This window comes from Apis laboriosa, unplaced genomic scaffold (genome assembly GCF_014066325.1).
Source record: "Apis laboriosa isolate Shangri-la unplaced genomic scaffold, ASM1406632v1 scaffold112_cov148, whole genome shotgun sequence".
NCBI lineage: Eukaryota > Metazoa > Arthropoda > Insecta > Hymenoptera > Apidae > Apis > Apis laboriosa.
The window spans coordinates 3520927-3538422 of NW_025220865.1; the positions used below are offsets into that span (position 1 = coordinate 3520927).

Consider the following 17496-nt stretch of genomic DNA (forward strand, 5'->3'; position numbering starts at 1 on the left):
TTACGATTAATAAATAAGTACATGATTAAAAATATTCCAATTAAAATTCATTGTTACATTCTATTTTACTATCGCCGTTATATATATATATATAAATATATATATATATTTGTACGTTTTTATATATTTAATCAGTTCATAAATTTTCTTAATTATACGATATCATAATATCAAGGCACTTCATTAAAATATTCATTAAATATTTAATTTGATTTACGTTATTTATAATATATGCTATTTTAATAATATTTATAATATTTTAAATTATAGTAAAAATTTTAATTATGCATAAAAAAATGTAATTTATAAATATAAATGTACATGTATGTACTGAAAATATATTTTTTATTATAATTTTTTCGAAACAATTTGATTCATATGCGAAATATTAATCGCCTAAAAATATATCAAAAAATGTTTCAAAAAAATTATTTTAAAAATATTGATTTATTTTTTCATTTTCATTTATTTTATAATAATCAGTCGTATTAATATATTAATATTAATTCAATGTCAAATGAAATTTTATTTTACTTTTTGACTTTTTTATATCAAATAATTATATTAAGTTTTTAAATATGAAAGAACAAAAATAATTACCTTATTTTAAAATATTTTATCTTCCGTTATTTTCTATATTTTTCAAATATCGTTTCATAGCTTAATGAATATATTTTATTTCTGATATTCATTTATAATAATTATGCGATATTATATACTATATATATCAAACTTTCTGAATATCCAAGCTCATTAAAAAAATTAATCATAAATGACTTCGTTTTAAATAATTTTAAGTAATTTTCGTCATGGCACATCAAAGATCAAGCAAGATGCACGAAAGCAACATGTGATATTTGAAACTTATTTATATAATTAATTTTTCGTATTTATCATTCAAAAACACATGCTCACATAAAAACTGTATCTATAAATTGATAATAAGATTTTTTTAGTATTCATTTTTTTCTATTTTCCATCCATACCTATATGTTATTCCATGAAACTCCTGAAATAGATATTTTCCATTTGTTAATCATTATTTTAAAACAATTGTAACAATTTTTGTTCATGCATAATTCATGCTTAAACTTTCATCTGATCTGTTTCACGATTAACCATCACCACATAACTAGGATTGCTAAAACCAGCTGGCATTTCTAACCTTAAATCACTCTTCTGTTTAGGCATGTTTACATAATTATCTTGGGTCCTAATAATAGTGGGTATAAAATCTTTCTCTGATATTGTATTTCCATTATTTAATTTTTCATTGTCATCAGAATTTTTTGAATCATTCTTATTCTTTTCATTCAGATTTATTAATTGACCATTTTGTGAAGTATTGCAATATCCAAAATCCCTATTGATTGGTCGATCTATTGTTTGATTTTTCATTGCTTCTCGTTGTCGAACGAATTCTGCTCGTCGTGCATGTACATTGATAGGTTTTAAATAAGGATCTTCTTCCTCTTGTTTTTTTAACATTGGTGATATTTCTATTGCGTCTTCTGAGTCAGAAGTAGGCGATGGAAATTCAAAACAACTACCTTCTTGATTTGGTCTAGGGCTGAATATTTCTGATTGATATCCCTGACTATTGGGACTCATACATAGGTACGTTGAATCAGTCAAATTTGAAGGAGGCAAGTTTGAATAATCATGAGTGGGCGAGGAAAGTGTTGTATGATCAGGTGAAGAAAGCATTGTTAAATAATCATTTCGCCCACCTTCTAACATTATTGTGTTCATATCCATGTAGGGATCATTTAAACTGATATAATGCTAAATCAAATGAAAATATTTAAAATGTATATAATTTTAATAATTGATTTTAATAATTGATGATAATATAATAATTTATAATATAAATTAATAATATTGATAATTGATAATATAATAATTTCATTCATTCGTTTTAATGTATATACATCGTGTACAATGACTACTATAATATTTTTGAATAAAATTTAAAAAAATTATTGTAAAAATTAAATTTTTGCAAATAAAAATAAAAATAAATATAAAATATGAAAAATAAATAAAAACATACTGACATCAAACTTACCGTTTTTACGCTTTCTTCTAATAGATCACCAATATTTTTAACTAATTGCGTGAAACTCGGACGTAAAGTAGGCTTAGCCATCCAACATTGATACATTATATTATATCTATGAAATTTGAAATTTGAAATAGAAAAAAATTATTTTTTTAAAAACTTCATTTTTAAAACTGCCGTTATAACTTACATTTCGGAAGTAGCATATTCCGGTTGTTCCAATCTATATCCCTCAATTAATTTTTGGTATTGTTTTTCAGCTTCCATTCCTGGGTAAGGTGTTTCAGCTAATGTAAAGAATTCCCATAAAACTATACCAAATGACCAAATATCTGATTGTGTTGAAAAAATTCGATCTCTAATCGATTCGATAGCCATCCATTTTATAGGTAATAGACCACCTCCTTTTTTTTTATAATTATTATCTTTGTACATGGTTTTAGCCAAACCAAAATCACAGATTTTTACGACATTATTTTCGGCCAATAAAATATTTCTCGCAGCCAAATCACCGTGTAATACCTAATAGAATAATTATAATGGAATATTAAAATTAATAGATTCAATTATTTAATAATTTTTATTGTTAGTTAAATTTTCATTAGAAATAAGATATTGATTTCGAAAACTGATTCTGAAATTTGATATTTATGATTCAAAATTCAAACCGAAATAAATAACTCAGAATTCATCGCAATCGCATTCTACTCGAAAATTTTTTGATTAATGGGTCAATTTTATATTTATTAAATAGTATAACTGCATAAAATCAGATCACAATTGTATATAAATGTACCTTTCTTTGACTAAGATATTCCATTCCACGCGCTACTTGAAAAGCCCAAGATAATAAATCTTGCGTACAAATCGGTTTCAAATTATGATCCTTATAATCACCCCGATAATTAAATCTCCATCCTTGGGACGAATTATTACTTTGAATAGCGCCATCCGGTGACATGCTAACTCCTTGAGAATCCATTGCAGAAGTTTGATAATTCGTCGATTCAATGGTAGAATTATCACTAAGACTGCGAGAAAATGACAATGCCACGTATTTTATCCTATCATATGAACAGAAGAAAACACATATCCATCGTTAATCACCACAACCCCATGCAAAACATAAGTATATATAGTAACATATAATATAGTTATGAAGTACGAAAAAAAGAAATATAGAAACTGTAATAATTTGCAAATTCTGCATAAGTTAAAAAACATAATATATGATATAAAATGTTTTTATTAGATTTAGAAAGAGATTAGTTTTATGTTAGATCACAGTATTCCATTATGAATTTAAAACATATAATTAATTATTAATAATAATTAAATACTAATTAAATATTATTCTATAATGTTAATGTTGGTTATTTTGCATAAATTTTAATTATACATATTTTCATAAGCTACATTCAAAAGATTATTGAAACGAAATGAAGAATTATTAATGAACGTATTAATAAATAAAAATGCTATATGAAAAGATAAAAAAATAAAACAAACCTATTATTACTGCTAACACTAACGGATCTCGTTAAAAGATCTTGACCGATACTAGGATCGAATTTACCAGTTGTTGGATCTATTTGGTTGATAAAATCAGTCCTATGTCGTAATAAATAATTGTGTAAATTTCCAAATCGGCAATATTCTACGATTACTAATAATTCACCTATTTACAAAGAAGAAAAAATATTAAAATCAAAATTTAAATTTTACAAAATTTAAAATATTAATATTAAATTTTAAAATTAAATTGTAAAATTTTGTTTATTATTTTCTTCTTAAAATTCTGAGATAGATTCAAAAAAATTTTTAATTTTATTTATTTATTAAATTAATTATTAAATTATTTTATTATTTGTATCATTTTTTTAAAATTCTACAATTTTAAAATACGTACGTTTGGAAATATTTTTCGTACAAGCACCAAGAAGATTGACTACATTCAAGTGTTTACCAAGGTGCACCATAATTTTCAGCTCGCTAGCAAGTGCACGAACACAAGTCGGAACTGTTGTTCGACGAACCATTTTTACTGCTACTGTGGTAACTGGTTCATTCTCACAAATTCCTTCTGCTTCCGCTTTCATGACAACTCCAAAAGCTCCGCTTCCTAATTGTTTCCCTTTAAATCAAATAATTAAGTTAAATTTCAATTATTAAATAAATTTTTATAAAATATTTAAAATATAATTAATATTTATAAGAAATTAAATAAAAAATATTTAAAATATAATTTTTATTAAAAATTAAATTTTTATAAAATATTTAGAATATAATTAATATTAAAACAAAATTTTTTTGAGATATTTAGGAAAAAAACATCTATAATTTTTTATAATAATCGATATAGATAGAAATCGATAGAAAATTGAAATTTACTTTTTTTTTATTTAAAGATTATATGCATTTCATATACTGTCCGTAAAATTTATTTTGATTTAAAATACTAGAAAATAATTTTTATAAAATTTAAAAAAATATTTCAATCAAGTATAAATAAGTAGCATATAATAAAGCAAAGAACAAGACAGAGATGTTTATAAAAAAAAATAACAATAAATTATTATAAGATTATTATAATTTAATTAATAAAAAAACAATCTAATAAATGCAATACAATACAATATTTATATTAATAAGTACAATAAGCACAATATTTATTAATAAACATTTACATTTAATAAAAACCAAATGTTAAATTAAATATGAGAAATATAATTATTTTTTTTATGTCAAAGTTTATTTATATTATATAGTAAAAAATTGGCTTAATTATGCTGATTAATTTTAATTTTTTCTTGAATTTCGACCAGATTCAACTAGATGTCGGATTAAAAAATCATTTGGAAATAACTCGGGACCTGTATTTAACTATCACATTACAAGAATAATATATATATACTAAATTTACATCTCATTTTATATATGGTATATAATTATATTATTTACCTAACTTTAATTTTTCTCTTGGAAATTCCCATTTTTTATCGTAAGGAAGTAATTCTGCTTGATCATCCACTGTTAATTCTGGATTCAAACATTCCACTGCTCCTTCTTCAAAATGCATTAATCCTGCTTCCATTAATTCTTTTCTCATGATCTAGAATATAAAAAATATATGTGTTTAGATATGTTTCATAATTGCAAAATATTTTTAAGTCATGAAATCATTAAAGATCAAGAGTCAAAAAAATTATTAAAAAATAAAGAGACATTAGAGAATATTAATAAATAGAATCTAATTATGCAAGTTGAAAATTTACAAATAAAATATTATTGTTCAAAAATACCTTTTCACGGCGAATCTTGATTGTAAAATAGACCACCAGAATTACTACTGTGATCGATAAGATGACAATCAGTATTATTAATTCCTTCGGAATCTCTTTTCCTATAGATTTTAAAGTTTTGTAAAAAATTTTTGTATTTCATATAGACATATCATGAAATGTTTTATCAAAAAAAATGAATTCTGTTCAATATTGTATAATTTAGTAAATTACCTTTGACTATTATAATTCCATGTGCCTTGATTATTCCTAAACGATTCTCGCCTTTACATAAGTATACTCCACTGTCAATATCCCTTAGATAATTAATATGCAATTCTTGTTGACTATGAGCACATGTGAATTGATCACCAATTTTTATTAGTTCATTATTCTATAAAAAATGAAATAAATGTAAGTGATCAAAAATATTTATATATAATATAAAAAAGTAATAAAATATATATACAATACTATTTTCCACTAAATAATTTTTAAGTACTTAATACAATAGTAAAATTATTTGTTAAATAATATTTAATTATATGATTTATTGGCATTTAAAAATAAATTATCAGATACTTACTTTATACCACGTGACTATTGGTTTAGGCATTCCACCTACAAAACACTGAAGTATTAACGAATTATGTGAATCATGTGTATTAATATCAATCGTAATTTCCGTTCCATTTAGATTGGTTTCCTTCATAAAAGGTTTCACTGCCTCTAAAAAAGAAATAAAATTAGAAAAATCAGAAAGAAAAATCAAGAATTTTATTTGTTTAATTTTTTCAATCATATATTTATTAATTATATATTAATATTATTAATTATATATTATATATTTATTAAATATATATTAAATTTATAATAAATTTAAAATTTTTTAAAATTATTTATGATTTAAAATACTTCATTAAACAAATTTTTGATGATTTATAAACAATAATTAAATTATTTCAGGTTTTTATATTAATATATATATTTTTTTCCTTATATAAATTATATCCTATATAAATTACTTACCGTGAACTTGAAGAAAGAAATCCATTTCTTCTTTATTGCTGCATGTATAAATCATCGAATCTGCTTTTGTTACATTTTTTATCTTTAAGATCGAACGATAAGTAAATCGAGTCTTAGTTTGTTCGATCGTCAATCTACCTAAATGTTCCAAAAATAATAATGAACCAAGAAAAATATCTTTCAAAATATCTTTAAAAATAAAAATATAATTCTTTTTTTAAATATAATAATAAAAAATACTTACCATTTTGTACAATTAAAGTACTGTTCGCGTATTTCCATTCAAAATTGCTCGTGTAATTATAAATGGAGGCAGCACAAATTAGTTCTAAATCATCGCCTTCGACTACTGAATCCTTTAACTCGATTATACCGAAACCACCTCTTCCATCTATATTTTTGAAAAATCGATATAAAAGTATAAAAATGAAAAAATGACATAAAAACAAAATTAAATAATATATAAAGTTTTTATCATGATAATATGTGCATGATGATATATATATATTATATAATATGCAATTTTTTAATAAATATGTATATATATGTGATTCGATGAATATTTTGCAAATAAAATTGTAATTTAATTATTTACCAGAAACCAAAATGGTTTCAGTTTGAGATTCGCATCCAATAATGTTGCATGCGCTACAGGTAAGATGACCACTCATTTCAATAGTCATCTTTACGATTGAATGAAATCTGGTGTTCATTCCGCTTTCTTTTGTGTTCTATAAAATTAAGAAAAATATTTTTCAAATAAAAATAAAACAAATATTTATTATAAATTTATGAAGTTTTAATATAAAATTTTTAATATATAAAAATTTTAATATAAAACTTTTCAATTCAATTGTTTTCATCATTTATTCATAATTATAATTAATTTTTATTTAAGAGAGATATTACATACTGTTAATTCTATAGTAGTTGCATTTTCATAAGAAGGATAATAAGGGTACTTAATAAAACTCCACGTTATATTCGGTGATGGAAATGTTGCCACATCACAAGATATTTCTACCGTCTGATTAGGACTATAATAAGGCTCTACTTTTAACATTGGTACTGGTTTTACTGAAAAAAATGTTAATAAAAAAACAATAAAAATAATAAAAAATTTTTTTCTTCAATTATTGAAAATAAAAGTTATATACCTAATACATCTAATGTAAAATTCAACATATCGAATTTATCTTGATTAGTAGCTTGAAGAGAATATTCTCCCATGTCCTCGATATTTAAGTGGTTTATTCTTAAAATTGTATTAGTAGACTCTGTTTTTATCGCATATTTCGTTTTTTTTGGAGTTTCCCAATTACCTACGATTTCTTCTCCTTTTGTATTTAGCCTGAAAAATTAGAAATAATATTAAAATAATATTAGAAATAATATTAAATATTAAATAATATTATATTTAAATATAATAAGATATTAAAAAAATTTTTTTATTCTAATTAATTCTATTAATAATTTTCTATTTAAAATTATTACCATTTAAGAATAGGTTCTGGATAAGCATGCACATGTACAACCCATTGTATTTCACTACCTTCATGACGTTGATAATGTCTGATAGCATCCTGTGCTGTTAGGTTGATAAATTTGTTTTCCGGATCTAAAAATATATATTTAGAATAGTTTTTAATATAAAAGAAAAACATTTTCTTTTATATTATATTAAAATAAAAAAATTTTATTTTTTTTAAATGATTAAATAATTAAAAAAAATTATTTTAACTTTAACTCACCATGAACCTGGATGAAGACTTTTGTTTTTCTAGAATCATGAAAGGATTTTATAACACATTCATACAAGCCTTCATCTTCGTATCTTACATCCTCTATAATCATTTCGACAATCGCTTTTTTAATTGGACCTGTTTTTTCACTATAATCAACAGTCCTTATTCTAGTATTCTGGAATCATATAAAAATATGTAAAATTTATTTTTACATATTTTTATTTAATTTCAATTCAATGATTTGAATAAAAATAAATTATTTTCGAACCATATGCGGTGTAGTCCAATTTAAAACATAATTCATATCTGTTTCAACGATAGTTGTGCAATTTACACGCAGAATTTGACCTCTTGTTACATGACGTAAATTATCCTCCGCAATTTTTGGTTCGTTCAATTCATGCTTTCCTAAAATCGAAAAAAAAATTTCAATTCCAAGCTGTATTCAAAAAAAAAAAAAAGAAATAAAAAAAATTTTCTTTTTTCTTAAAAAAAATTAAAATTTTATTTATTTGTAGAGAATAATCAAATACATCAAATTAAAAAACTCAAAATATTTTCTATTTTTTTTCAAAATTATTACAATTTAAAAATATTTGTATTTAAAATCTTACAGATGAATTAATTTACATATTTAAGATAAATAATAATAAAATAATAAGTTTTTTTTTTGTTTATTATTAATTAAAGAGTCATATTTAAAAGCTATTTATATTTAAATTGTGTAATCACATTTTTTATAAATTAAATTAAATACAAAAATTGTTTTTATTTAAATATTATAATGGAAAATTTTTAAAGTAATAAAATAATAAAATATTTTAAGAAAGTATACATACGAATCACAAGTAAATAATAATTTATCTCATGGCGTACATCTGCTTGTATGACACATGTATAATAACCGCCATCTTTCAGCGTGATGTTTGTCAATGTGAAACCAATCCTTGGATGGAAATTTGTTTTATTCACAGCCTATAATAATAAATATAACTTTATTTAATATTTTTTATGTTTTTATATATATTTTCTTATTTAATTCTATTTATTATTTATAAAATGTTTCATCTGATATTATAAAACAAAATAATATAAATATATAAAACAAAATAGTAACATCATATAAGTCATTCTGCATCTTCCTGAACTCTAGAATTAAGAAAATGATTAAAAAATTTTTGAAAACATAAAACTTTAAAAAAGTAAATATAAGTAAATTGTAATTTTAAATATTTTATTTTTCAAAATTAAAAGAATACTTAAAAGATATTTAATTTCTAAAAAAATATTTAATTTTTAAAAGATAAATCAGATAAAAATACGTCAAATTAAAAAAAATTACAGTCAAAAATTCAAAAACAAAAATCTTTTAATATTTTTCATTCATATTTATTATTTTATACTCATTACGTCTAATAAATTATTAACGATTAAAACAGATCAACTTACCAAATCACTGAGCAAGAGTTCAACTGTAAAATTGGGCGACGTTGGTCTACAAGGTATTAAAGCAGTTTCACCGACTGCTACAGTTAATGAACGAAAATTATCTGTTTGCACAAACATGCTTCTGTTCGCTGAAACAGAATAATAGTATTAAATTGATGTATTAAAATCATATGATTTTATTATTTTATTTAAAAAATTATCTATAATCATTGTACATATTCGGACAAACATTAGTCTAAACAATATTATAGCTCAAATATAACGAATAATATAAACATAGAATAAAATAATAACAATAATAATAATGATAATCATTATTGTTTCTAATACCAACCCATTAATCTTATGATATAAAACGTGTATTTTTTAAAAAACTATATTTTATGACATATTTCAATTCTGTAAATATAGTTTCTCAAATTTTATTATAAAATAATTCTAAAAATATATTAAAAAAATTGAATATCTGTGCTAATATAGTTATATTTTTTATAAAAAAAATAACTAACAATAGTAAAAGTAACAATAACAAAAGTAACAATAAATCCATAAATATTCTAATTGCTCTATTTAAAAGATAGTAATAATAATAATAAATATAAAAAGATGCTCTCAAAAATATTTTTCATCCAGAACAATTCTTGAGAATTTTATCTTATTCATATTTTAAGAAATATTTAAAAATTCACTTACATTGAACATAAACGAATACCAAGCTTTCAGATGTTTGAAAATTAGGGTGTGAGGTAACTTGCAAAATATTACCGGGGCAACCATACAATCCCGTATCTCCATGAATAGTTTCGTTTCGTTTAAATACGAATTTGTATATGTCATCTTCGAGAGTTTCTTTTTTAAAGGGTGTTGAGGTGATGATCTATTTTAACGAAACAATTAACAACAAACAAGATTAGTTTCTTTCTTTATACCATATATTATCGATATTCAGCTTCATTTTTTTTTTTTTTTTTTTTTATAAAAACTTACATTGGATTCATCTTCAGGATAGACAAAAAAAATTCTTTCGAAACCGGTGCATGTGATCTCCAAACTATCACCTTCATCTATAAGAAGCTCCGTAGCTTTTTCTATTTCATCTATGCTCAATTGAGCTATTGAACCTGATAATGAAAAAATTATAAATTATTGACCGATAAAGAATTGGTGAAAAAATTAAAATTAAAAAATTACAAATAAATATCAAAATTCATTATAAGAGTATTGAAACGTTATAATGGAATATTGTAGAATATCAAAAAATATCGTAGAGATTTTTCATAGAAAGAAAATAAACCAAAAATAAAATTTATCTATAAGAGTATGTTTTTCTAAGAGATAGATATTGAAAATGCAAATGAAGACGCACTTAATAAAATGAAGGTGCACTTTACACCGATATTGATAATCGATAGATTAATAGATAGCTGATAACTTATATTGATAACAAACTAGTAGAGTATATTAATATACTAAATACAGATTCGTATTTATCAATATGAATAAAAAAAAGAAACCAATTAATTATTTACATACATTTTCAAAATTTTATTTCAGAATATAAGAATTTTCAATTTTCCAATTGAAGAAATTAAAATTATTAATTTTGAAGTGAAAAAAAAATTATAATTTTTTAAAAAGATTTTTAAATTTTTCTTCAATTTTTTATTCTAATAAATAAACAAAAATAAAATATTATAATCAAAAACTTTCAAAAAAACATTTATATTTGTAGATTTTCAGATCTTGGAACGAGAATATTTCAAAATTAAGAAGAAATTTTTAGCCACAATGTCCTGTAGATAATCGATTTTATCTTCTATTCTTGTTACTATATTTTCTATAAAAATACACATATATGCCGTACGAGAAATCGTTTCTGCGCATATACAACCGTCTCTAGGAAGGAAGTCCTTTCTTTCCTCTTCTGATAATGCAGCCACATTATCAATCAACGTTCCACAGAGAAACAAATAAATAAATCAGGAGCAAAGACTGGCAAGAATCTTTTGTTAAATTTATTCTTTAATAGATCATTATCATGTAAAACAATCTTTAATGTTGATGATAATTATTTTACGAATAATTTTTATAATATTATGAGAAAAATAAACGTGGATGCTTAGTTGTTAAGTCTTAGTCTTATCGTGACATCTTTAATAAATGAATGCCAGTATTAAATTATTTAAGATTTCCGATATTGGATTATGATAATATACTAAATATATAGAATTTTTATATTATATTTCGTATTAAATTTCGTATCTTTTTAATTCAAATTGAAATAATATAATACTTATTACAATTTTTTTCAAATTAATTTAACAATTAAATAATTTATTTTTTATAACATATTAATTGTAATATCTATTGATATTATTGATATTATTAATGAATCTTAAGATCAAAAATTTTTAATAATAAATAAATAAATGCTAAATTTATCAAATAGATTCTTTTAATATATATATCCAATTAATTCTTAAGGACTATATGACAACGTCACTTTCAAGATAACAGTTGAAAATAATTTTATATATAACTTTTATGTACACAAAATCGTGGGACTTGTTGCCGCATATTGGGAAGTTTTGATAAGAACTGCCCAACCTACTGACGATAAAAGATGAAGAGAAATGAATGGTCCCTCATAGATTAACTTAGTATTCAGATATTTTCTTTTTGTCGTATAAATACAAAAATTGCAAACAATAATTCGAATAATTAAATTATTTTTAAATTATAATATTTTTATAATATAATATATTAATGAATAAAAAAAATAATAATAAATAGAATAAATAATAATTAAAAATGATTACATCTGAAATTAATTATTTTACATAATTTATTTTTATTATTATTGATTTTTTTTCAATATATATAAAATATTATTTTCCATTTTATATTATATAAAACAATATTCAAATTCTAATTATTCAAATTCTAATATATTAAAAACAGCATAATCTAATATTTGTATATTTTTTTAATTGAAAAAAAGATTTAATTAAATTATTGTGCAATTAAAGTTTATTTACAAACGTAATATTTAATATATCTAAGATATACAGCTACTTCTACGAATAAAAGATATGACAAGTTTTATTTGATCATCGTTATTCAAGTAAAATACCAATGTGTAACCAATCGATCAAATCGTATTTATTAGAAAGATTGTTAAATTATATTTATTAAAAAGAAATTTTTAAATCAATGTATGATAAATATTTTATATTTTATACTTTAAATGATATTTATTTCTTTAAAAGAAATATAGCGTATTTTGCATATCACAGTTATTTTTCACTCTATTAATCATTACTCATACTAAATAAAGTCAATAATAAAATCATCACTTTTAATCACATCTTTATGAAAAATATTGTTCGGTATATAATTTTCTTTTTCAATATCATATTATATAAATAAATTTTACATATAACAACATTTTCCTTAAACATATATTAAAAATAAAAATACTAAAAAAAAGATATAAAAATAAAAAATATTTTATAAGTATTTCATTTACAAATATTAAAAATTTTATTATCAATTTTTATTATATATAATTCTTTTTCTTTTTATTAAAATATTTTTTTAAATAACGAACAGAATGGAAAATATTTGCGTGGGAAAATTCAAATAAGATACATATAATATATTTCTAAAAAAATTTTAAATAAAGTTTTAAATAAATTTTTAATGATTATTATGTATTTTTTATGTATTATGAATTATTTATTCAAAAAATATGATGGTATCATTTATAATTTTATGATATAGAAAAAAAAATATTCTATAAATTATTTATTCCCCTATTCCTATAAATTATTTATCTCTATTTTATAGATAATTTATAAATAAATTATTTTCTCTGACATAACATATACGATAATAATTTAAAAACATTAAATTGCATTGATAAAAGAATAAAGATAAAAGTTTGTTTCATTAATTCAATATTTTCTTCAACTATGTTTCTGAAATACACTTTGATATCGATCAATTTTATCGTTCATATTTCATATGTTATATTTGTTTCATATTGTTATATTTAATGATAAATTTGTCAATTCTCAACGGGGTATAGATAGATATATTCCAATATATATAGATATATATATAGATATATTCCAATGGAATGTTGTAATTAGATACTACTGTGAGTTGATTGATCATTACATTTATCTGCGATCTATATTTTATAGGTTATCATAAGAAAAGTAGGAAGTAAGTCATAAATAATTTATTTTAAGTATATAAACTTTTTTCTGCATAATAAGTACTTAGTTATTTAATTACATTAATAATATTTTATTATCTTTAGAATTAATTCATGATTTATAAAAATCATTCAAAAAAATCTGATATCATTATGTAAGAGTATTAGCAAAATAGCAATGTAATTTGTAAAATTATGATAATATATTGCTCAATTATTATATCACATAAGAAATATTCTTTTTTTTTTTCTTTAATTTTTATCCATATTTTTATTGCATTAATTAAATAAATATTGTTATAATGATATAGTATAAGTATAGGTTTTATTAATTGAATTTTAAATATTTCATTTTATTTCTTTTATTATTTACTATTCATTACAAAATATTTTAAAAATTAATTTTTAAGAATCATAATTTTAATTTATATAATATGTTCAGTTTAAAATGAATGGAAATTTTTTATTCACTAATTATTTACATATAGTGCCAAAATGATAATGAAACATTTAAAACGAATCTGATTTATTCCTATACTATTTTTAGAGATACTTTCTGATTTAAAAGTAGAAAAACTAGAAAGAAACATATGCAATTAATGTATCTAATTATTATGCAAGTTGCGAGAAGCAACTGAGTATTATTTGTTTAACGCGTCATTGAATTCGAAATATTTTATACATCAAAATAGATAATAAATCAATGATATAATTTAAGAAACAAAAACATATTGTTCTAAGAAAAATATTTAAAGTATTTCATTGAGCAAAGATTAATAAGGTTCCAAATTTTATAATTTACAAATTAAATAATTATTTTATAATTTCAAAATTACATTATTTTTAAAAATATCAAATTCTAAAATTTTTATACATATAATTTTCAAAATGTTGAAAATGTGTATCTTGAACAACAATATATGTATACTCCTAAAATTATTATTCTACAATAAAACTTTATTCTTCTTTTTTATTACAATAAAAAAAACTTGAACAAACTATAAATCTTTGAAATCAATTGTCAAATTTAATCAATTGTCAAACTTTAATCTAAAAAACACTAATAAAATCTTAAATAAGATAATTAACCTTTTAATATCATCAATAATCATATAAGTAAGGTCAAGTTTGTTCCTTATGATAGTAACTCTCAATGAGATACACAATAACAAATGGTATGCAGCATTCAGAAAACCTGTTTCTCTTAGCATGACTCAATGGTAACCACGTGATCATGACACCTCACCGAAACACAACGGATTGGTCGCCAGGTGAATATAAATGACAGGTAAAGACATTACCTCGATTGAGAACAAGGATAACTACGATTGCATTGACTATTCTTGAGACATGTATCATCTTCGTTTTCTTTATTTATTACACATACACCGATTTTTAATTATTCACTGGTCATTTCATATTTTCAACAAGAAAACACACTGAAAGCGACAACCTCTTTCATAGAGGAATACGCGTAGATACATACGCGCCACCATGCACGATCACCAATGTTCGACGTACTGTTTCTCACTGAAGGAATGAACCGAACGAACGGGTTACACACAAACACGATTCTACGAGCAACGAGCCCCACCCTGACCGATTCTCTGACTATGTGACTGGTATTACGAGTTATCGTTGACGACGTCATCTTGTTCTCCTTCATTTAGTCTGTATTCGAATTTAATCGCGGGAATAGAAGATTGGAGAACCGCCATGTCACTTTCTTATATGCGTTCAATTGGGCATGCGTAGTATTTGAATTTTTTAAAGAAATTAGAGAATGTTAGTTCGAAAGTTTTATCATTCAATATTTTTGTAAAAAATATTGGAACTTTTATTTTTATATAAAGAATTATAGATATTTTTGTATGAAATTTATCTAATCAAATATTTCATTTTTTTAAGGTTAAATAATCAAAATTTAAATTTTCATATATGTTTTGAAATACTAGATTTTAATTAAAAAAGATAATATTTACTTTATGTTAGTTATTTTTAATATGATAAATAAGTTATTTATTTTATGTTTTAATAATAGATTTGCATCAATGAAAATTTTTAAAACTTAACGATTCGTTGCTATAATGCTTTCTCAATACATATGCAAATAATTTTTTTGAAATTAAGCTTTGAAAGGAAATGAATAGAAAAATATTTCTTTGGAATGATACATATAAAAAAGTATGAAAATCTGCATAATAATAAACAATGGTATTATTAGAATTATATTGCGTGTATAAATAGTAAACGATGATAAATAGTTAGAGATAGTTCCTACAATAGAATGAAACAAGATATTTGATTCTATATATATAAATTAAAATTGATAAAAAATACAAATATAAATTATAAATTAGAAATCCTCATTAACAAAAGTTATTATTATAAAAAGATAAACAATTTTAATTGATAGATTTTATGGAAAATAAAATGATATAAAAAATTTTTCAAAAATAGTATAAAAAACATATATTTACCTAGAGATTTATATAATTATTTTTTTATTAATTTGCAATCCTATCAATATATACACAATATCTGTTTGCTTATCGTCTTTATTAATAATTCCTATAATTAGAACTTCATTTTTTGAAGCAGTATATATTTTGTATATTTTTAGAAATTTAAACTACACAATTAACTAAAAATTAACTTATCTATATACATATATGCAAATTTCTTGTTTAATAACAAATAAATCAATTTTATTTTATGACATTAATAAATAAAATGACATTAATAAATAAGTTCCACAAAATAACAAATATGAAACACGAATATGATAATTATTTAAAATAATAATGTTCTCATAAAAAAATAAATTAAATTTTTTTGGAATGAAATACTTACTTTTAGTTATGGTGAATCGAAAATATTAAAGAATTATTTCCTGATCTTCTCCTTCTTGTTGTTCTAAATTGTTCTAAATTTTATTAAAATTTTTTTTCAAACTTCAATACATATAAATAATATATTTCTCTAAAAAATTTATTGAAAAGTTAAAACGATATTAATGAAAATTATAAAATATTTTTCATTGAGAAACTAGTATGGCTCATTCGATTTTGAAAGGTCGATATAAGTGTGACTTTTAAATTAACACGATTTAGCTGTGAATCAGTCGAGATCATTGGTATTTGACGAGTAGAAAGTAGAACAGTACGAGTACATTCATCTTAGACTACTAATATCAATATATACAATATTAAAGTAATTTTTTCTTTCACAATGATTAATTGAAATATAAATGTATAATTTTAAATTATTAAATATCAATTTAATACTAAAAAAACTTTAAAAAAAAATAAAAGAAAAATAAAAAAAATATAAAATTTTATTAAGAATATATTGATAACTTTGAAATTATATAAAAAAATCTTAATGATTGAAATATTTTTTATAAAAATTGCTAAAAATAAATAAAATATACAATCTAGAAGATTTTCTTTAGTTAGTATTATATATAATAATCAACTAAATTTTATAAATTTTTCTGCTTTTTTTTCATTTAAAATTAAATCGATCAATTATATAAATTATTGATAATTTAAAAAAATTTTTTAAATAATGTTTTAAATAATTGAATAAATATTATTTTTGGGTTTCATTATTCTTTAAATTGTTTTTTGTGGTAATTTCATTTGTTAAGATAAAAATTTATAAAAACAACATATTGATTCAATTCTTTTATTATTACATTTTAAA

General features: G+C 21.3%; 1 protein-coding gene across 3 annotated transcripts; it reads right to left on the reverse strand.

Annotated features, from left to right (window-relative positions):
• Nucleotides 1-646: 646 nt before the first annotated feature.
• LOC122712978 (vascular endothelial growth factor receptor 1) lies at nt 647-15368 on the reverse strand. Of its 3 annotated transcripts, XM_043933098.1 has the most exons (24): nt 15090-15368; nt 10554-10687; nt 10260-10443; nt 9567-9694; nt 8957-9092; nt 8386-8525; nt 8124-8292; nt 7867-7990; nt 7530-7723; nt 7286-7449; nt 6968-7103; nt 6617-6763; nt 6373-6510; nt 5930-6072; nt 5578-5737; nt 5365-5465; nt 5024-5174; nt 3972-4196; nt 3572-3740; nt 2859-3126; nt 2253-2584; nt 2069-2174; nt 1166-1785; nt 647-1009 (listed from the first exon to the last, which is right to left on the reverse strand). In XM_043933098.1, the coding sequence occupies exons 1-24, from the start codon at nt 15145-15147 to the stop codon at nt 994-996; spliced, it is 4143 nt and encodes a 1380-aa protein (XP_043789033.1). In that variant the 5' UTR covers nt 15148-15368; the 3' UTR covers nt 647-993. The 3 variants fall into 3 exon arrangements, with proteins under 3 accessions (XP_043789033.1, XP_043789025.1, XP_043789018.1); XM_043933090.1 differs by having other exon boundaries at nt 647-1785; nt 2859-3093; XM_043933083.1 differs by having other exon boundaries at nt 647-1785.
• Nucleotides 15369-17496: the final 2128 nt, after the last annotated feature.